General features: G+C 35.5%; 1 protein-coding gene across 5 annotated transcripts in view; it reads left to right on the top strand.

Annotated features, from left to right (window-relative positions):
* The window catches only part of C1H8orf34 (chromosome 1 C8orf34 homolog), a 154,905-nt gene that overhangs the window by 90,471 nt on the left and 43,538 nt on the right, over positions 1–20,896 (top strand). For all 5 annotated transcript variants that reach the window (XM_040079380.2, XM_040079364.2, XM_040079354.2 and 2 more), the window contains one exon: positions 11,489–11,624. In XM_040079380.2, coding sequence (XP_039935314.1) covers positions 11,489–11,624 — 136 coding nt within the window. The remainder of the gene's footprint in view (positions 1–11,488; positions 11,625–20,896) is intronic.

Here is a 20,896-nt window from a genome sequence, read left to right as displayed (position 1 = left end):
TGTGGAGAAACAATTCCTCAGAATGTCACAGATTTAATTATTCAATCACTATCACCTAACTGCAGAAGTACTCTAAGTGATGTTGGGGATAAAGAAGACTTTTCAAGGTGTCTGACAATAGTTTCCAGACCTGTTTCTCCATTTGGCTGTATAGGGAAATGTATCCATATGGGGGATTTTATGAAATGGTTTTCATGCTTACTTGGATGTCCTTAGAGGGATAGGAAAATCTTTTGACATATTTGAATATTTCTCAGAGGAACTTGTTTTCCTGATGTTTTTCAGGAAATGGGTAGCAACTGGGTTATGTAAGTCCCAAATAATTAGGCTGAATTTATCATTGTGGAGTTTTTTAATGAATATTTGCACAATTATTTCATAAAAACAATACCTTTTTTCTGGGTGAAATTTGTTCTAAATGTATGTCTGGTTACTGGGGCAAAATATTGTTAATGTCTTACAGAGCAGTAGTTATTTTTTTTGTCTTTGAGTATTAATTTTCTATTGATGATTTCAAAAGCATTGGTAAAATGGCTTGTATAATATATTTGCTTAAGGAACCTAAAATCCTCTGTTAAAATTTCCAAATTCTATAAAAACTGTAGTTATACCACCAGTGACATGGCAATTGTCTTTCTGATAGCCTGTTGTTTAGAGTTTGTATGAATTATATAGGTTTGATTTTTTCACATTAGCCATAATTTGTAGTTTGTAAATGAGCAACAGTTTGCCAAGAATTAACATCATATTGAATCTTCACACAGAGAAATGCTCCATAAGAAATAGAACATTAATCATACGGGGGACTTTCGCTGGTGTGTTAGAAAGCTGTTGGAAGTGTTCGAAGCCTTTTGAAAAGGTCCTGAGCTTCTTAAACTTCTTAACCGGACTGTTTTGAAGTGCTCATCTGAGAAGGAACTTTGATTGTACATAGATAATTGGAAAGGTTATTTGGGAGCTGAGGAAAGTATTTCTGTGGATATGCTGAAACACTGTCAGATGTTTGGAACTGCTTCTTGTGTTTTGACAAACTTGAGGGGTGTTGAGTTTGGAGGAATACAATTTAATTGATATGACATAATTTTATGATGGATCAAATATGTGTGTACACTAGTTTCAGTATAATATTTGTGTCTGTAATATGGAAATTGATAATTACTAAGTTTTGAAAATTTCTTTGAGCCTATGGATCACCTTTCTAATTTGTGTTAATTTTCAAAGTAGCAAGACTTCTCCATTAAGTCTGCATTCACTTAAAAAGCTGTACCATAATATCAGATATAATTTAATTTATGTGCATTACCGAATTTCAGGAATTTTAAATCAGATGAGGAAAAGGTCGTAAGAAGGTAAGACACTGTGTTGATAACAAGCCTGATTTTAGCCTACTTCTCATGTTCAAGCTTATTTCCAAGTTCAATCATATTAGATTTTAACAGCTTGGCATTACTCAGTTACATAAGAAAAAAATAAAAGGTGATGATTACTTGCCATGTGTAATACTTTTTTTTAAAAAAAATGAAAATTGTGTCTTTAATGTGGTAACACATAGTATTAGAAATCATATGTTGGTAATATATTAGGAATGCGTTTCTGAAGATGTGAATATTCTCATAGAATCTCAGTTTTGAAAAACTTTGGTGTCTTGAGAAAAGCAAGAAGTGAAATCACACTAAATTTTAAGGCCGTTAAAGCAGAAGTGGTGAGTTGCAGATGGGGTATTATTCTGTTAATGTAAAAATGATATCTTGTTTTCTTTTATTACTGATGCTTCGATAAACTTGTTCATGTTCTGACTTGTTAGTGTTACTTAAATACCAGATGCTTTTACTTGTCGGGTTATGGCTCTGGGAGAAGGGCTGAGCCTAACTGAATATGAAAGCTTGTTTTTGTTGGAGAAGGTGATCCTACTTCCTCCTCTGTTCCTTCAGGCAGAGCTGTAGGCTCTTGTTGTTTTCCTTTAGATGGATCATAATGCTTGTATTGAACCCTCAGTGTGCCAAGGCAGCTCTGCAGCTCTACCAACACACTTGCAGAAGATTCCACCAAAAATATACTATTTACTCTACATATATAGTATTTACATATACATATGCATTTGTACCAGAGTCAGGTAAAAATCAAGCACTGATATCACTGGGAATGGTAGAAAGGGGTAAGAGCACAGTAATAAATGGGACTTCACCACTGGAAACAAGCTATTGGAATACAGAACTACATCCTTAGTGACTGCAGGTTAGCACCTTCGAGTTTGACCTCATTCGTCCACCATCTGAGCTAACAGTAATTCAGGGCTAGTGAGGTTTGCTACTGTGTAAACTAGCTACTTTGCGACTGTGCCTGAAGATAGAAAACCATTAATTACTTGGCCTTTTTTATTTGACCTAATTTTCTTCTTGGTGCAGTGCTGCCTGTTTCCTTTTGGCTTGAAATAGCTATTTTCTGCTACTGGGGTTTTTTCTTTATTTTCTCCATTCTTCCTGTTGATATGGTTTGTACTGTGACTTTGTCTTTATTTGATTTTTAGGTTTTCTATCAGTCAAAATGCCTGCCGTCTAGGAAATTAGCACAGATGGTTCTTTTTGAGAAGGAAAATATAATAAATTAGTCATGTATCTTCTGTGATACAGTGTAGTCTTTTCTGCTGCCTTCCTCCAGCATATGATGGTTGTGCTTCCTAATGTTTTGTGTTTCCTTCACCTTTGTTTTTTCACAGCTTCTAGAGGAACATTTGTTATCTGATGCTGAATCGTCTTTCCAGTCTAGAGTCTCTGACTCCCTCTTAGGCAGTGATAACGTAGATAGAGTAGTTAGCCTGCAGTTTTTATCCTCCACAAGAAAAGGACATACTGTGACTGCCAGGGGATGTGGTTCACATTCTGCTCCACTGCTGTGGACTTCAAAGTTAAAGATGTCTCAAGATCTACCTGGCTTTTACACCTCTCATAGTAAAGACCTAAAACCCAAAAGGGAGAAACTTGAAATACTTCAGATAAATTTTCAGTCTGTTGAGTCATAGAAAATTCCCCTTGAATTCAGTGGAGTCATGATTAACATTAGTGTGTTAACGTTAGAAGCGGAATTGTCAGGTAAAATTTTCTGATTAATTTTCAAAATGGTTTTAATATTCTGAAATGAGATATTCTGGATCATTATGTCATTCATATCCAGAAGATAAAGTAGTATTGAGTAAAAGCAAATGTATCTCTGTGATGTTTAAGATACTAGGCTTGAACTAACATTGCATGACCTAACATGCTGTAAATGCCTGATTTATTTCTGAGGCAGTAATCTTGTCTTGCAATATTCAATGAAAGTGTAGCAACCATATGTGTTATATGTACCACTAGACCATTTTCCATTTCAGCCAGTTCTTTGTCTTGCATTGCGGAATGCTTCCACAAGCATTGCAGCAAAACAAAAAACCTAATTTTCTCCTTTCCAGACTGAAAGCATAAGCAAACATAACCCAACTGAACTGAACTCATAGGTTACACAAAGCAATCTAACAGCAAAAACAGCACCTATACAACATCTCCAACTGCACGTCTTTCAGTAACCTAAACTTTCTTTAAAAAACATTTATTTCTCTTTATTAAAAAAAAAGAAAGAAAAATATTGGAAAACTGTGTCGTATATTTGAAATTTTATTAAATGATTAATCTATTGGATGTGTGGAATGGTTTTGACATACCTACTAGTTTATCTGCTTGACCCAATTGAGGAGATAAAATTATAAATTTTTTTTCTACCCTCTTTGGAAAGATGTCAGTGGTATGAATTTAATCAGTGAATGAGGAAGAGCATGTACTGTCAGCTGTGATGCCATTGGTATGCTGATGGTATCCAGCTCAGTGTCTGCTTCTTGGAGTGTAGACAGTGCAGTCTTCCAGATGTCCCAATGTCTGGCCAAAATAAGGATAGTGATACAAACCAGATGGTTTTGTCTCAAGACAAAGCAGAGTTGATGCGAGCTGATGGAGAGATGGGGCTGGAAGACATGGCAGAGCCTCGGTTGTTGGATGCCATGCTATACTTATTTTCATCCTTCATCCTGGATTCATTGTTAGCAGAAGTAACAAGGAAGGCAGTTTTTCCTTTGCAGCTGGGCAGAAGTTGAGGAGCAATAGAAAAGATTCACAGTGTGTTTCTTCTAGTTTTTCTAGCCAAGAGCTTTGGTGGTTATCATAGAATTACTTACGTATTACTGTCTCAGTCAGGACTTTAACGCACTTAGAGCTCGCTAGGAACTTTCACATACAACATATGAAATATCTGTTGCTGATTGTGCCCATGGATACAGGGAGTTTGGAGATTTCTTTTCTTTCTCACTGCCTGCCCAAACTGTCCAGTCTGAGATCACTGATATATGAGTCCCAAAATTAACTGGAACTTTTCTAGCACAAAAGGTGCAATAGTGCCTGCCTGAAAGTTACTTTTCTAAAATGGGAGATGTGCTAGTTTATCAGTAGAAAATTTAAGCTGTATAAGCATCTTGCTTCTTACTTATTGTGGTTCTCTTTCATTAAGAAAATTCTCAGAAGGACAAGTAAAATGTTTGACTATATTTGGAATTTATTAATTTTAATTAAAAAAAAAAAAAAAGAAGCTGGGGAAATAGAGATTTTTGCACTGTAGGAGTTCTTGATGTGTGTAGGTTTATGAAAGAGAGCAGACATATTGGCTCTCCAGAAATCTTTGGACTAACAGGTTTTTTTTTTTTTTTTTTTTAAAAAAAAAAACCCTCTTGGAAGGTTCAGTGTTACTGGAAATGTTTGGTGTAAGATAGTTTATAATTTTTCTGCTTTGCCTCAACTTCCATTTTACTAAAAGGTGTATGAATTTCCACTGGCCTCTAGACAACCTAGCTAGGATTAATTCAGCTAAGGGACTTAGCAGCTTAAGAGTAACTTATGTGGCTGCAAAGAAATATGAGTGCACTGCTCAGTGCAAAAATTGATTCATAAAATGCTAAACAGGATAACATTTTCTTAGACTGGATTTTCTTAGAAAATGCACTGTAGTTGCTCTGTTTTGTGCGGAAAACTGAACTAATGAATTATTAATCTTAGCTCATATTTGTAAAACTTCATATAAACAGCATGCAAATTATCATTCAAAATAGACTTAATAGAGAAAAATGTAAGCAATAATGTAATGTGAAATTCAGTGTTGCAGTTATATGTTGTAAGGCACATCTGTACTACGTTAACCACATGCATTTTAAAATATTACGGCTCTCTCCCCTTTGTTAAAAAATAAAACACAAACTGAAACCTTTTAAATATACATTTTTTCCTAATGCTTTGATATTTTTGTTATGATTGAAGAAAAACTTAGGGATTTAAACATGGCTTTTTCTAATATTATGAAAAAGGTTTTTTTGGTGGTTTTCTTTGAGAACGCAGAGTTGAACTGTGACCCAAATTGCACATAACTATAGTGGTTGCAGGAATGAGTGACATCAGAATTGGAGCTAATTAGAAATATTGATCCAAACTTGCTTTTAATTTTAAAAGTTGCTCTACTTAAAGCTAAAGTGGGAAAAAAAAAAAAAAAAAAAGGAAAAATTTACCAAGGGAAAACATTAAAAAACATTCCTTTAGATGCCTTCTGAACTCCAGAGTTTTTGGTGGTTTTGTGGTCATATCTCATTATGACCTTTTTGAGGTTCTGTATGATTACAGTGTAAGCACAGGTGTACTGTTGTGGCAATTGCAATAGTGCATTGTAGAATGTGATGTAGCAAGTGAAATATTCTAGATTTTGTTTTATTGGAAATGTAGAAGTAATTAAAATGTTCCAAACAATACTAAATTCTCATTAATGTGAAAATAAAGTTTTTGAAATAATTCATTAGCACTGAATGAAACTGCCCAGCTGATAGCTTAGACCAATGATTTTGAAATCCCTACTGGTAAGGAGCAACAATAGTTATTTTAGTCAGTTATTGTTGCTGAACTGGTGGGTGAGCAGTTGTTATTTGGTAATATTAGATTCTTGGATTATCGGTAGGGGAATGATAACAGGGCACAATGCCAATTATTTTCAACTATGGACTTTCTCATGTAAATAAAATGAGACCGTAATGTGCTCTGCTTCATCTCAGAGACACTCTCATCTCCTAAGACAGTGTTTGTCAGTCTTGCCTGCAAGTTACTTGTTTTCAGTCATAAAAAATTATCACACCATGTGGAAAAAGGGAGAATAAGCAGGAGGCCTGTGGGCCAGTGCTTCATGTACTTTTCTAAGATACTGAAGTGTTTAATGAAACTATAACATCTTCAAGACTGCCTCCTATGTTAATTCCAATCCCAGCTGGGGGAAAATAAGGAAGAGAAACTGAAGAAAGATCCCTTCCACTCTTGCTGATTAAAAGTGAGAACTCAAATCAGTGAATCATTGTATATTTCAGTACCCGAAACAATGCTGCTTTCCCTACTCCCATGTTGGTTTTGTGGTTTTTAGACTATGGAGTGAGATTCTGCCAGGTTGACTCTGACAACTGATACAGGTAGAGGTAGGTGTGCAAACTCAAGGTCTCAGCAGCATCGTGTTTCAATTGGATTTCTGTGCACCCATCAGTGAAGGCACAAGTATTTAGGGATTTACTGTCAACTTGAGATGCTTCTTAAGTAAGATATCTTCAGAATATTGTGTTCAAAAATCTTAGATACTACACCTAAGGAATGAAAGTCTGTTGATGTATTTATTTAGAATGATATTTGTATCAAAAGTCTCTGGCATGGGTCTGAACTAGGTGAAATTGTGGTATTTTAAGATGTTTATGGGAAAACATCTTAGAACTTATGTACCGGACTAACAGCATTGTCCACCCCATGACCTTGAAAAAACAAAATGAGGTGTCGTGTAGTTAGTGCACTGCAGAAGCTAACTCCAGTTTTGCATCTGTTGAAACAAATATTTAAAATATCTTTTCCAGGAGTGGAGCATCAGATATTCTACGTTCATGACTGTTCCTTATCTGGAAGCTTAATTCCTGCTTGCACCAATATTTAGTTAGGAATTAATGTGTTCTTTTTATTGGAATCTCTTGATATCTGGCAAAATAATTCATCTAAAACAAAGAGGATTGGCTAACATAATAAGACACATAAAAGTATGACATATAAACATGCTTAGATTTCACAAGCAGAACTTCTGTCAGCAGTAGGATTTTGTTGATTTGGGTTTTTTGTGTTGTTTCTTTGTTTGGTTTGTTGTATTTTGGTGGGTTTTTTGGTTGGTTGGGGGGTGTGGTTTATTTCAAATGAGATTAGTGGAGTTTATTAAAAGTCTGTGATTCAGCCATCAGGCCTTGACAAATCAATGCTATATACAAGGAATACATCAATGTCTACTACAATGCAAGAGCACTACCCTGAGGAATTAATTGCTTCAAAGAAAGCTGGTGCACCAGAATTTCCTGGTGGCATGCAAGAACATAAATCAGAATTCATTATCTGAATTTTTACTCTCACATGAAAACATTTAGTGCTTTTCTTAGTATTAGACTGAACAGACTAACTGAGCTGACATAGACTTTTTCCAGCTTTGAACCTTATACTTCTTGAAGTACTCCTGGGAAATTATTATATGTTTTATAATGGAGGAAGAAGACAAAAGTGACTGGATAATATAAAACAATACAGCATATGTTCTGATTACCTGAGCCTTGTGGGCAACTAGGCTTGTTTTATAGGAGTGTGTTTTATAGGTGTTTTGCCTAATAAGAGCTCTGTCCTTAAAATGAATGGTGTGCAAGCCTTGTAAGTGTTTGTAAGATGATTCCACACCCTGTCATCCCAAGACAATAGACAATCTTGCACAGTTTCTGGAATACTTGGAACTAGTCACTGCCCCTTGCCTTCTCACCATCCCTTCCTCCCAAAAAAGAAAGGAAGTAAATAACTGTGAACAGTGTCCTGTTTAAAAACATGACCTTGTTATTGGGCTATATTCTTACTTAGTTGAAGTAGGTAGCTTTTCCCCCCCCTCCCCCTTTTGGTGAATGTTTTCTATTAAAGAAAAAAAAAATCACAAAAAATTAAGCTTAGCACAGCATTATTAATCTAGAAAACACCTGGTTCTGTGCTATGCTATATTATATTTGTGATCTTTATCTCACTTTGAAGTATTTTTGTGTATTGTTGTGGCAAAGCATAAAGATTGCAGCTGTGTGAATTCATTTTGGTAAATTGCTGATTTGAGGAAAAGGTAAGATTCTTTTTGCTTGGTTCGCACATAGTTTTTTTAACACACAGAACATATTTAATGGAAATTGCTATAGGACCGAAGCTAGGTCTTCACGTACCTTTTTTAGAGAACAGCAGGCTGTGACCATTAAATCAGAGAAATACAGTGAGCAATCATGCATTAAAATAACAAACTTTTATTAGCTTAGATGAGATTGTTTTGTTTATGTGAACTTGCAGCCTATCACTATACAAAGATAGATAACAAGTTTCTAAGGATTTGAGAAGTTTCACTGTATTCTTGTCTTTCATGACACAAGCAGTTACGGGCTTGGCTTTTCTTTCTCTCTTTTCTCCATGAATTATCTCATTGCTGCTCAATAAAATCACGGAGCCACTCAGTTGTATCATCACTAGTTGGTCTAGCAAAGAATACAAAGAAAGAAAAGATTCAATGTCCATACCCTGTAAATGAATTGACTCTCCAATGAAACCATATTTTGCTAAGACTGGTTCTTTCCAACAGAAGCATCTGAAGCTTTGGAGCTCTTTTTTTTCCTCTTAAAAGGCACTGTTGCATTCACGGATTGTATTTATTTTAATAACTTTCTTATTTGTGATCAAATATTTACCTGCAAAGTACATATGAATTATTGAACAATATACACACATACACTCACAGTTTAATAGTAAAATTTCTGTATGATTTATTCTTTTATTGCTGCTAGGTTTTGTTCTTTTGTTGTTTGATTTTTTTTTAATTAAAAGCGTGAATGGGGTTGATCTGGAAGATGGCATATAAACTTGCTTACAAACTCAAAAATTCCCATCCAAAGTTCTGGGTATTGCAAAACAGGCAGCTTCTTAAAGCCTAATTGATTTAGTGAGAAAATGTTCAATATCTGCACTGTAAATCTGAGGTATCCAGAAGAAACTGAAATAACTCCATGCCAATGCAGAGGTGCAATAATCAAATTAAATCAAATGCTGCAGTTATTCTTTGGATTTGATAGATGGAGTTATGCTTCCCTGTTTAGTTGAATTATTAACAGTTTTCTGTAGTTTGCCATGGGCAAATTCCATCCAATGTTGAATTAGATCAACTAAAATTCCTTGAGAAAAAGAACAGTTGTATATGATACAGGTTTTTGGTATTTTATATTGAGATTTTGTATGCATATTACTGCTGTTGGTCTAACAGCATGTGACAATAAATCAGTACTGCAAACTGTTCTGCCTACTTGTCTGTTTGCTACAACTACAGGGACCTCGAATCCACATTTCTTGCACAAAGTTTCACTTAATTTTCTTTGGGCAAAAAAGGCTGGTAGTTGACTAAAAATAACAAAAAGGCATGGGTTCGATATCCAAATTCAAATATAAAAGGTATAGTGGAGGGTAGGCTATATCATTGCTTTGTCGAAACACTTAGTCATCAGAGAGCCAAAAGTTAATCAAGCAGAGAACACTTGAAAAACTTATTTAAAGAAATCACATCTGCTTAGTGGGAGAAAAACCTGAGGCATATGCTTCAATTTCTTTTAAGCTGTAATTCATCCAGTGGTTTACATGTGTTAAAAAATATGGAACTTTTCACACCTCTTTAAAGCACAATTAAACTGTATTTGTTTTAATACATAATATGTTCCAAATTTGTAATACCTTTTCTGAAATGACTCATAGATGATTGATTTCATAGCTCTCTATCATATAACCTTCCAGGTCCTTTGAATTAGTTTGTGCATTAACCATACATGAAATTTAAAGGAAAAGGTGTTGAAATGGTGTAAAATGATGCCAGAAACTTCAGTACACTTGTCAATTTATATCAAGGCAACAAATTGGCTGGGGAGGAGAGTTTTCTTAAGCAGTAAAATAAAACATTACAGAGAAAAAAGTGTCGTTCAAGGACTTTAGCCACAAAATTTTCATGTGAGTTTAGCCTGTTATTGACTGTTGCTTATTAAAAATCCATGTCTCCCCAAAAGAGTGTTGTTAACAGCACATAATCCTGACAATCTGACCACATACCCTGAGTTTGAAGCACAGTGGTAAGTGTAGGGTCTATGAACTACAGAGGACAACCAGAAGTATTTTGGGTAAAGATTTGGGGGTTGCATCTCGTTCTTTTGTGGATGAAAAGCAGCTTGGTTCTCCTGTGTGTGTCTATATTGACTACTTGCGTATTTAAAATTCTAATTGAATTAATTAGAATTTAAAATGCTCTATGCACCTCTGATTTTAAAGTTCTCCGTGACTTTTCTCCATCTGATATTGGGATTTAAAATACTTTTGTTCTTCCTGCTTCATTCAGATCCTTTACCAGTAGGTTTTTTTGTAAATGTGAATATATGAAAATATATGTGTATAGAATATCTGAAAGACATTTTAATCTGATGATGACATACTGTGTACCATAAACCACATGCATCAGTCAGTACATGGAGTGGCGATGTGGTCATTTAATAGAAGCTAGCCAGTGATTTGCTTGTTTACATTTCAGGTAGAGACTAATCAAGCTATAAACAACTGAAAACTGGTCTTTGTAGATACATGAGACAGAGAGAACTTGCCTGTTTTGTGTTAGCAAAAAACATAGAGATTAATCTCTAAAGAATGGCCTGACTGTAAACCAAGAGAATTCATTTTCAGTCCAGCTGAGCTACACTAATCCAGTGTCGTCTTGGGAAAAAGATTCTTTGAGACCGTTTGCTGTCTCCCCTCAAAATGTGAATGGTTTTACAGTAGTTGAAAATTCAATTTTATTTAGTTGCCCATATTACAGGAATATGGTAGATTTAATTATGCATGTTATAGTCGCTTTCAATGTGAAATATATGTTCTTTTCACATTTTCTGTGTTTAGCAGAACACTTTTATTTTAGCAATATTTTTTTCATTGCTAAGTGAATACATGATGAAAAAAACACAGAAGAGTAGCATACACTCAAAAAAATTGGTTTTGTCTTCTATATGCCCAGTGTCAAATAGAGATATTGGACAGCATCTCTTGATGACAAGCTTTTTAGGAATCTGGATAAAAAGATTTTAAAAACATGCAGTGGGGCTTGATGTGGAAATGATACTGAATTTTTTTTAAGGTACCCTTTATAAGATGGTGATAATATATAAACATAAAAAGGCTCTCAATTATCTTTTCCTATCAGTATGCAAGTAACTGCCTTCTTCTCAATTTTTAGAGCAGTTCCATTTTTTAGTGATTCTGCAGGTGAGGCTCCTTTATTGCTACAAAATTTAATCATATGTTCATCCCATCATTCTGTCTTGTTGCAGAGGATCTTGATGATCTCAGAATGGAAGGAGTAACAAGTGTGGTGTCTTCTGGGAGCAAATTCAATCAAACTCGAAGTGCTCATACGGCTGAGCCTCAAGCAAAGGTCACATTGAATATATGTGCAAGATGTGCCAGGTAAAATCAAAACAAAACCAGATCATACTAACCAATACATTTTTCTCCAGGTATTTGGCTGTGTATTGTGCTTATGGGCCAGGTGATGACCTCTCCTGTGCTAAAAAAAAATTACTTAGCTACTGGCTACCCAATGACCTCTGGCATTTGAAATTGTGCAACTTATGTTTATGCTTGATATGTCACATCAACGGTGAATCAAAGAACATAGTTAGTCTTAGTCCTTACTTCACAGCTTGAAACTATTTTAAGCCCTTCTGTCTCTGAATTTCATTAGTTATTTGAGCTTCTGTGGTTTTTCAGGGGATGAATCAGGGAATTTATGGGTTCAAATCCAAATTGAAAAGCACCTGTATAAATGGAGATTTAGTTGCACAGGTGCAGTTCAGGATTTCAAATAGTTGCTTCTTAGCACTTTTTAATCTCATCCTGTTTCACCTCTGAGAAATAATTTAGTCAGGTTGGACACTTTTTGGTTTTGACATCTGGCAATATTTTTTTTTACATTTACAGTGTGAAGAGCAAATAAACAGGTTAGTAGTCCTGTAGTTTAGTCACCTCGAGAATGCAACACTAACAGAAACCCCTTAAATTTCCTGGGTGAATTCTTCTATGTAGACAAAAGCTCATTTGGAGAAAGGATTTAAGCCTGTTTAAATGACAAAACTAGCCTTCTCACCCTTCTGTTAATGGTTCAGATTAACAAGAACAATGCAGAGGCATGCCAGTTTTATCTGCCTGCCTTTGCCACTGGCTGCTCTATTGTGTAGTTTGAGAGCGGATTAGCCGATTGGAAATAAAAAGCAACCTGTGGTGAAATTAAGTCAAAAGTTTGGCCATATGCCACCCTACTTTCTTCTACTTTTTTGCCCCATTTTGCTCGTAAATTAATACTTTTCTAAAGCACTTATGTAGACAGAGGGGCTTCAAGACATTTTCTGATGTTCTGGAAGCATAGCTACAGGCAGGCTCAATGCAATAGCATCTCCAGCAGGGTTGTGGAGCCTCGGGGACCTTCAACTCACAGTACTGTCAGAGCAGCAGTGACTGGATGGCCTTGCAATTCTAGACAGTTCTGCTTGTCAGCAGTGTGGCCTTATGCTTTAAGAAAAGGGCAAATATGCAAATCATGGGATTCTTCCCAACTCATACAAATTACTTATGTTGTAAAATGTTTCCCAACAACTACCTAAATGAAAGGGTGGCATATTTTTTCACCTGGCAGCCGTTGTCCATGGATTAACGAGTAGAGAGGTAAGGAATATAGAAACCTTAAGTTCTCTAAATTCTGAAGTTCTGAACTTACATAACATCTTTTATGGATTACTATGAAGGTTAATTAAATTTTGAATTCCCTTAAGTAGCTGCTAACAGCAGGCGCCAAGATACTATATATTCTCTCAATCCTGCACACCAGGGAACAAAGGGCTCAGATCTTGAGCCAAACCTAGCAACCTTGGCTGTTGCTATTCTTCTTTAACTGCATGTAATAAACCATTCTGCCCTTTAAAATATGAACTGTAGAGAAAGATCTCACAAAATCCCTTTTGTCACTTCACTTATCAGAGAATGCAAAAAAAACGCCCTATCTTGCCTTCAGTAATTTCCCTACCGTGTTTAAAGAAGTCAGTGAGGAACTGGGCGATACCTTCATGACCGTGATTCTTTTCACTCTTGCTGCAGTTTAGCAGTTTCTTTAAACTTCGGAGGAATTAAAAAATACACCATCTCATCAGGAGCAGGGGAAGTCAAAAGAGACAAACGGGTATTTCTGCTGTATTCAGTAGTGAGGAAACTAGCATTGTTTTCCTCAAGGTGGTAAAGTCTGTCCATTCTTTTGGAGCATTCCTTCCTTCTTACTGAGGACACCTTTCCTCTCTTTAAGACAGTTATTAGTGCAATTAGCTCTTTCTTCAGGACCTTCACAGGGGTTTAGTCTAGTCTTCTTGCAGCAGTTGATGTAGTGGTGAATCACGGGTTTTATGCTGAAGTTGCATGAAACAAGTGGCTTCAAAGAAAAGACAGTATTTTTCCTATTTGATTTCCAGAGCATTTCGATTTTTTTTGTTAGTCAGTGATACAGCCATTGAAAATGCTATGCTATAAAATTAGAGTCTCAGTATTTGGACCGTCACACTGACTCATTTTCTTAGTGTTTTCATATTCCATTTTCTAAGTAGTCTTGTGTGCTGTACAGTGTATATATAAATAGTATGTGATTTGATTGTAGATATGTTTGAATACACTTGAAAAAGAAGTCAGTATAAGTTGTTATGCATGCTTTTGGTTACAATTAAACAGCTTTTTTTTCCCTAATGTTACTCATTTTTCAGTTGTACAAGGTGATTTGAAATGAATTGAGCTATTAATGGCAGTGGTGTTGTATAGATAACAGGGCTTGTCAAATCAGATTACCAGATTAGGTTTGCTGAAGGTATTTTGGCTGTCATTAGGAGAAACACAGCTTTTTGCTTGAAATTTAATTGGCAAAGTTTCAAATGTTAGGAAACGTGTCATGGCTCAGACAAAAAGTTGAATTTTACTCATGCATTTGCATAATTGATTTCTTTCAACCTTGCTGTATTTCTTTTTTTTAATGCTTCATTCTCATTACTCTCCACTCAATTTACCTTCTATGGCACCTCCTTCAGAAGTTTTCCCACTTTCTTGGGTATATTGGAGCTTTTCTGAGAGAAGTTTATATAAACAATTGGAAGAGCTTTCAGTACTATCTTTAATTAATTTGGCTTAATATTTTGTATCTCACCTGGAAAGGACAAATATTCTTATTGAAGTTCAACCCTATTTCTTCATTAAAGTAGTGTGTAAGTTTTGGATGCTCCTGTTTCTAGGATTACATTTTCTTGCCATAGATCATTAGCACCCCCTCATTATTTAAGAATTAGAGTGAACAGGTCTATGGCTAAGTGCAGGTTACCGTAGCCTGAGAAGTGCTGGTTTCATTTTGTATGCCCCATAAAACCACCTGCAGCAGGGTGCAGCTATGTGTCTTGTATTTCTGTGGCTTCTTGAGCTTCCTACAATGAGAGCGCAGTGACTTGTGAGAAGAAGGGACTAAACCGATGGTCTTCCTCCATGCTGAGATACTTGTAATCAGACTTCATTTAGTGCCAGTTTCACCCCTTCCTTTTGTACCACAAAAAAGGAATGCCAAATGGAAGTGACTATAGTTAAAGACCAATTTTGTTACAAGGCGAACTAAATCTAGTTTCTGTTGCGGAGGAATCCTGCGATGGTGTTGAGGCACTGCATTTGGGAAAATATTCTCACTTGCCCTAAGTCTCTTAGACAAAAGTACAAACTTGTTTGTGAATCATAAGAAATGAGACTAAGAATGACGTAATTTGAACTAGAATAAAACTCCCAAACTTGTAACTTTTTTTAGAAACTGATATTTAACCTTCAATAATTTGGCCAGTCATATAAACAGGTACATAGTTATCACAGACCAGGTCAGTAATTTTTAAAAAAGGTTAAGTTCCCTCCCCACTCAGACGTCCAGGAAATAAAGATGGGGAATTCTTTCAAGCTGTCACACCAGATTGGTTTTTACAGCTTATGATTTAACAAACTAATAAAAAAAATCCCCACAAAACAACCAAGACCCCAAAAAATTTTGCAAAAAGTCCCTAGAAGGAGATGAGAAATTAGAGGGAGGGTTAATTCTACTGGAGGATAAATTGGTTTGTAGTCTGGCATATAACTGTAAGAAACAGAGAGCTTACTGTTTTCTGTATAGATGTTTCACACACGATGAGCGAAATGCAGATGGATAACAGCTTTAAGAGGTTTTTCAAATGGGGAAGTAGCTACCAGAACAATGTTATTCCCATAGCTGCTCTTGGACTACAGGGCAAGTTAAGTAGCATATTAAGTCATCTAAATAAAGGGGTGACATCATTCACAAGGTGAAACAAAACAAGGTTTATAGATACAGAAAAAAGGCTACAAAACCCCCCTGTATTTGGAAGGTTAGCTTTTTTCTATTTAGCCTGAAAAATTAGCAAGGACACTTCTAGTAAAACAGATCTGGATTTAGATTATTTGAGCAAAATTGTTATAATAATTCCTTCTTTGTCTAAGGGCACAGCTGGTCTGACTGACATAAAATAGACTGACTCATTCTGTAATATTTTTTTATGAATCCTTTCTCACATACAGACAAAACAAACGAATTTCAGGTTTGGCCAATGAATCATAGGACATCCTCACACATTAGCAAAACTTGTACGGGTTAAATAGATATTTAAATGACAATTTGTAAAAGCCAAACAGCACTTCCATATTTCTCATATGTATTGTGATTTGCACATTGAGCGTTTTGCAAGAATTTAATTAACCGTAAGGTAAAAGATAATATTAATGTACTATTGAATGAATTACAGGGGGGGTTCTTTTTCTTTTTTCTTTTATTTAAAGACCACCCATTAGCCTTGTATGCCCACTGCCATGCTCAAAAGTTAAATCTTGTTCTTGTGGAGTCTTGCCAATGCATTCCTGAAAGTAAGAAGCTTTTTGTTTTTAATAGCGCAAGGGCTGCATTCATTCTTTTAAACATCAATAGAATACAAAAAAGGGGTTGCATGTGATTAAAAAAGAAATGGGATTATAGAAAACATACTGTGCCACAAGCTTGAAGGCTTCTGAACAAGAATTGTTGGGAAGGAGCACTAGTCGCATACAAATGTTGGGTTTGAGATGCAAAGTTTAGTTAATATTTCAAGATTAGCTAATGCCAAAAGACAGTGTAGTAAGGCCTTTTAACATATTAGATGAATCAAAAATATAGGTATAAACAAAGTACATCTGTACATTAAAAAAAAACAAAACCCTGAGCTTTTCTTATCCTCACCCTTGGGATGTGGAGTACAGTGTAGTAACTTGTATCCTTGAGCTGTTAATGTAGAATAAATGAGATGCTCTGTGCATGCTGCCATTACAGATACTTTCAGAAAACTTGGTTTGAAGAAAGTACTCAAAAATTCTCGTGCCAGTTAGCCTTGCCTTTGAAACCTTGCCCTGCTCATCATCTGTGACTTTTACTCCTTGAAGATGTCTTGTCATTCAGTCTTCAGGTTAGCTTGTTTATTTGCCAGTTATTTTTTCTTTAATTTGGATTTTTTTAAAGTTTGGTTTTCTACAGTATAGTCTCCACTATGTCCATGCATACCTGAGTCTCCACTGTGTACCCTACCATAATCATATAAACTATATGGTGCTGTGTGAAATTTTGAATCACATATTAGAATCTCTGCTATATGTCACTGAAATTTGAGCAGACCTTCATGACATAGAGCCCTGACAACCAGGATCCTACAAGGGAGGAGACAAGAGAATTGAAGGAGCCAGTTATAATTTGACATAAACTTCAGATTAATGGTGGAAACTATGGAACTGTTATTTGAATTGGCCATCATGTATCTCTGGAAAAGAACAGGAATTATTTGGTTGGCTGGGGAGTTCTCTGGTATTAGCCTAGCTTCAGCCATTTGATAATCTTAGCGTTTGTATGGAAGTGCTTTATCTCAGTATCACAAAGCTCTGACAATACTAATGAGACTTGAGGTCATAAATAAGCATTTGGTGGAAAACCTGATAATGAGCTGTGAAGAAAATAGTCTGAAGCTTGACAAGCGAATCTAGTTTAACTACCAAAAGCAGAAAAGCTGATGACTGCAAATAGGGAAAAAAATGCTGTTAAAAAGCTATTTTAGTGTATACACTGTCCCCAGTCAACAAAAATTAATGAAATTAATTACCTGTATGAGGGAGATCATAAATACTGATTAAAGTCTACATTTTAAAAATAGACAATGATGATGGACTCCTGGAAGATTTCCCCTCCAAAAGAGCAAGGAAATTTCCTGAGCTTCCTCAGCTTCCACTCTGCACAAGATCTGTTCCTTATTGTTTATGACTAGTCTGCTCTCACCGTCATTGTGTTCCCTGAACACAAACCATTGGAATGGCTGACTTGTGTTTTGAGATGAGATGGGTTCTCCTACCTTGTCCAGGAATGTAATCCCAAAATAACTCTAGAAATGGGAATGGAAGGGTATCAGGGAATGGATGCTGCACCATGCAACATTAGGATAGAGGCTGATCCAGTAGGATGAAGAAGGATCAACATCTGACATCCTTTATTGATGGCACAGGTCCCAGAAGAAGAAAGGATGTAACTTTTGCTACTGGTGCATTTTTTTTGGCGGGTGATCTAGGTTTTTGTTCTGCCAAATTAGACTAAGCCATCATGGTAAATTCTTCTGCTGTGTTTTCAGCAGATTGCTGCTGTTCAAGTCAGACTGTAAGATTTCTTTCCCAAGGTGAGCATTCTGGTGTCAGTCACCTCAAAGGGAGTAATACCTTGAAAATAAATGCAGGACTAAATGACATTGAAATTCCATGGACTGTTTTCCCCTTACCTGACCATGTGTAACAGTGTGTGTTTCCTGGGTGACATAATAAAAGGCTATGTCTGCATTGAATTTTATCAGGAAAAGTTCTGCATGTGCAAACATTCCTTAGCTGCTACGGAAATTGTCAAAACTGCTCTGTGAAGGAAATCTGCAGATGCTATTTTAAAGGTGGTTTACAAGACCTATAATCATCCCTCTAACTGCAGTGTTCAGAGGGATTGGAATTAGAACAAAACCTGATCACAGTGAATATAAAATAACTCGTGTTTTTCTTTATAGACTCCAATATTATTAATCAATAATACACAGATGTGTCAGAAAGAATAACCTCTCAAGTGCTCCATATAATCTCTTGTTTGACTCTGTACACTGTGATGTAATACTGGGGAATGGGTGCAAGTATATGTATGGTTTGGTATACGTATTTGCATAAAGAATAGACTTTGTATGTCTGCCCAATAGTGGTAAGGCTAGCTTAGTAACTCAGTTTCTGGCAGAAATTTCTGCTTTGTTAATTTTCCTGAAATCTGGGAAAAAATTACTTCAGAATACCAAGGGGAAAAAAGTATTTCCAAACTGAGGTTGTTGGTACAGAATGAATGTTGGTGGGAAAATTCTGTGATTAGGGTTCATGCACAGACTTTGAGGAAGTTGATGTCTCCAAATCTTATCAAAACTTTTGATTATGTACAAGTATTTTTTTCTTTCCTGTCATACATTTCATATTATCTTTCTGACTGTGTACTATTTCTAAGTGGTTATTATTATAGGGCAGAAAGTACTAAATATTCCAGATGACTCATGTCACTATTTTACATTCTTTTTTCCTTTTATCTATTTTTTTTGTAACCTTAGTTTTATTTGACCTCTTTTTTAAAAGAGCTGAATTTTCTTCATGTTTGTTTGTGCCAGCCTCACAGACTTTGTCCTAAACAAACTGTTTTATTTCCATATTTTTCCTTTTAATAGTGGCAAACAAGTAAATTAAACTCCATATGGTAGTGCTTTGTAACTTTTAAAAATCTCCTTTCACTTTGGAAAATTGAGAACCCCATATTTTTCCGTTGGCTAGTTAAAACTTCTTATAAAGTAGAAAAACAAAAATAATTACGGGAAAAGAAAAAGCTGTGGCAAAAAAACCAAACCAAAACAAAACAAAAAACAAAACCAAAACCAAACCAACAAACAAAAACAACACGAAAGCATTTTGCTTTTTTGGTGAGTTGCGTTTGGGCACTGGTTAATTTGCCCAGTTTTGATGCATAAATAACCAAAACAATGTATTCATTGTCTTTTGATTTTGTAAGTGCTAAATACAGCTAAAATAAATCACTTCATCTTTCCTTTCCTGGAGTGGTGTACCACTTTGGTATCTCGTTCTTTCAAAACAAGAAAAAAACACTGAAGAAGAAAATCATTCAGAAAATGTTTTTACTGGCCCTAGTGGTTATGAAAGACAGAGACCATAAATGATTTTTAAAGATTTGGTAGGCTGACTTGCTAAGTTGTCAGAGTAACACACTGGCTTGCCTTTTCTTTCACAGTTATGTGTTATTTTAGAACATTTTACTGTATGCAAAATAGAGAATATCTGTATGATTTCAAATTATTTTTTGAGTTCATGGATCTAAGTTTGACCTCTGAAGTGCACAAGACAGTATAATTTTTAATCCTAGACCTCAATTAGTTTCATGGCAAACTCCCAATGAATGTGTGCTTTGGAAGAATGGTCAAAGTCCTTCTGTTTTCAAAATCTTAACAGTGTCTTGGGATGGCAACAAGATAGAGGAGATTTACATGAAGTGCTTAGACAGAAATCCTGGAATGATCAGACTTCTTTCCTCCCTCTTTTGTTTACATGAATTTCCCACTCAGTAAATTCACCAAGCAATAACTTTAGCCCTATAAGAAGTTCCACAAAATACTGTAATAATGAAAATATCATCTGTTATCAAAAATTATGATAAGCTCTGAAGAGAACGGTGTTTTCAGATATTTCCCTCTCTGTTAGATTTAACAGCTATTTTATTTCCTTATAATATGCATATCTGAGGTAGACTTGTTTTTTACTACCTAAATAGCTGTCAGCATAAAAGTAATTCCATTTGCTTGAAGAAAGAGAAGTGTTTACATGTTAGTGAAAATAGATTTAGACTTGAAACATGAGCACTAGGAACATAAAATTTGCATGTGAGTTACATCTTACACATACACTGTGTCATGATAGATCTGGTTTTGGAAACATGGTGGTGTGCCAAGTTTATCTGGAGATAGTCTTAACTGTCAGTTAACTGACAGGGATTTAATATGTGGTTTTGGTTATGCAGGAGAATGCAGCATAAGATGCTGTGAATTAGTGATGTGTCACTAGACTATCTTTTGTAAGAACTATTGTTCAACAGTCTTTTTCTTTTTTTTTTTTTTTTTTTTTTTTTTTTTTTTGTTTTTTTTTTTTTTTCCTATTGCAGGCTGGTTGTTAAGAGAAAACTGAGCAGGTTGGTGCACTTGCAAACATTTAAAACTGCTGTGGAGAAATTCCAAGAACAGTAGATGTAAAGGATTTTTTAGGTCTTTTGAATGTCCTAGTCTTGATTTATAAACATGAAGGAAGTAAGAGCATATTTGAATATGAAATTAATACTATTTTGCTGGTCCGGAAAATTATTCTGCTCGCTCTCAATTTAATGGAGGGTAACATCCGCTTCATCCTGTCCTTCATTTGCAGATCTTGTCAAGACATCTCTTTCTCTTTTCTCCTCCAAAACCCATTTAACCCCCTCAATAATTTAAAAAGACAAGTGCTTTACCAAGCTTTTCTCCATTCTTTTCCTTTCT

Source organism: Hirundo rustica, chromosome 1 (genome assembly GCF_015227805.2).
Source record: "Hirundo rustica isolate bHirRus1 chromosome 1, bHirRus1.pri.v3, whole genome shotgun sequence".
NCBI lineage: Eukaryota > Metazoa > Chordata > Aves > Passeriformes > Hirundinidae > Hirundo > Hirundo rustica.
The sequence above is the reverse complement of the archived record's forward strand: the minus strand, read 5'-3'. Positions and strand labels throughout refer to the sequence as shown.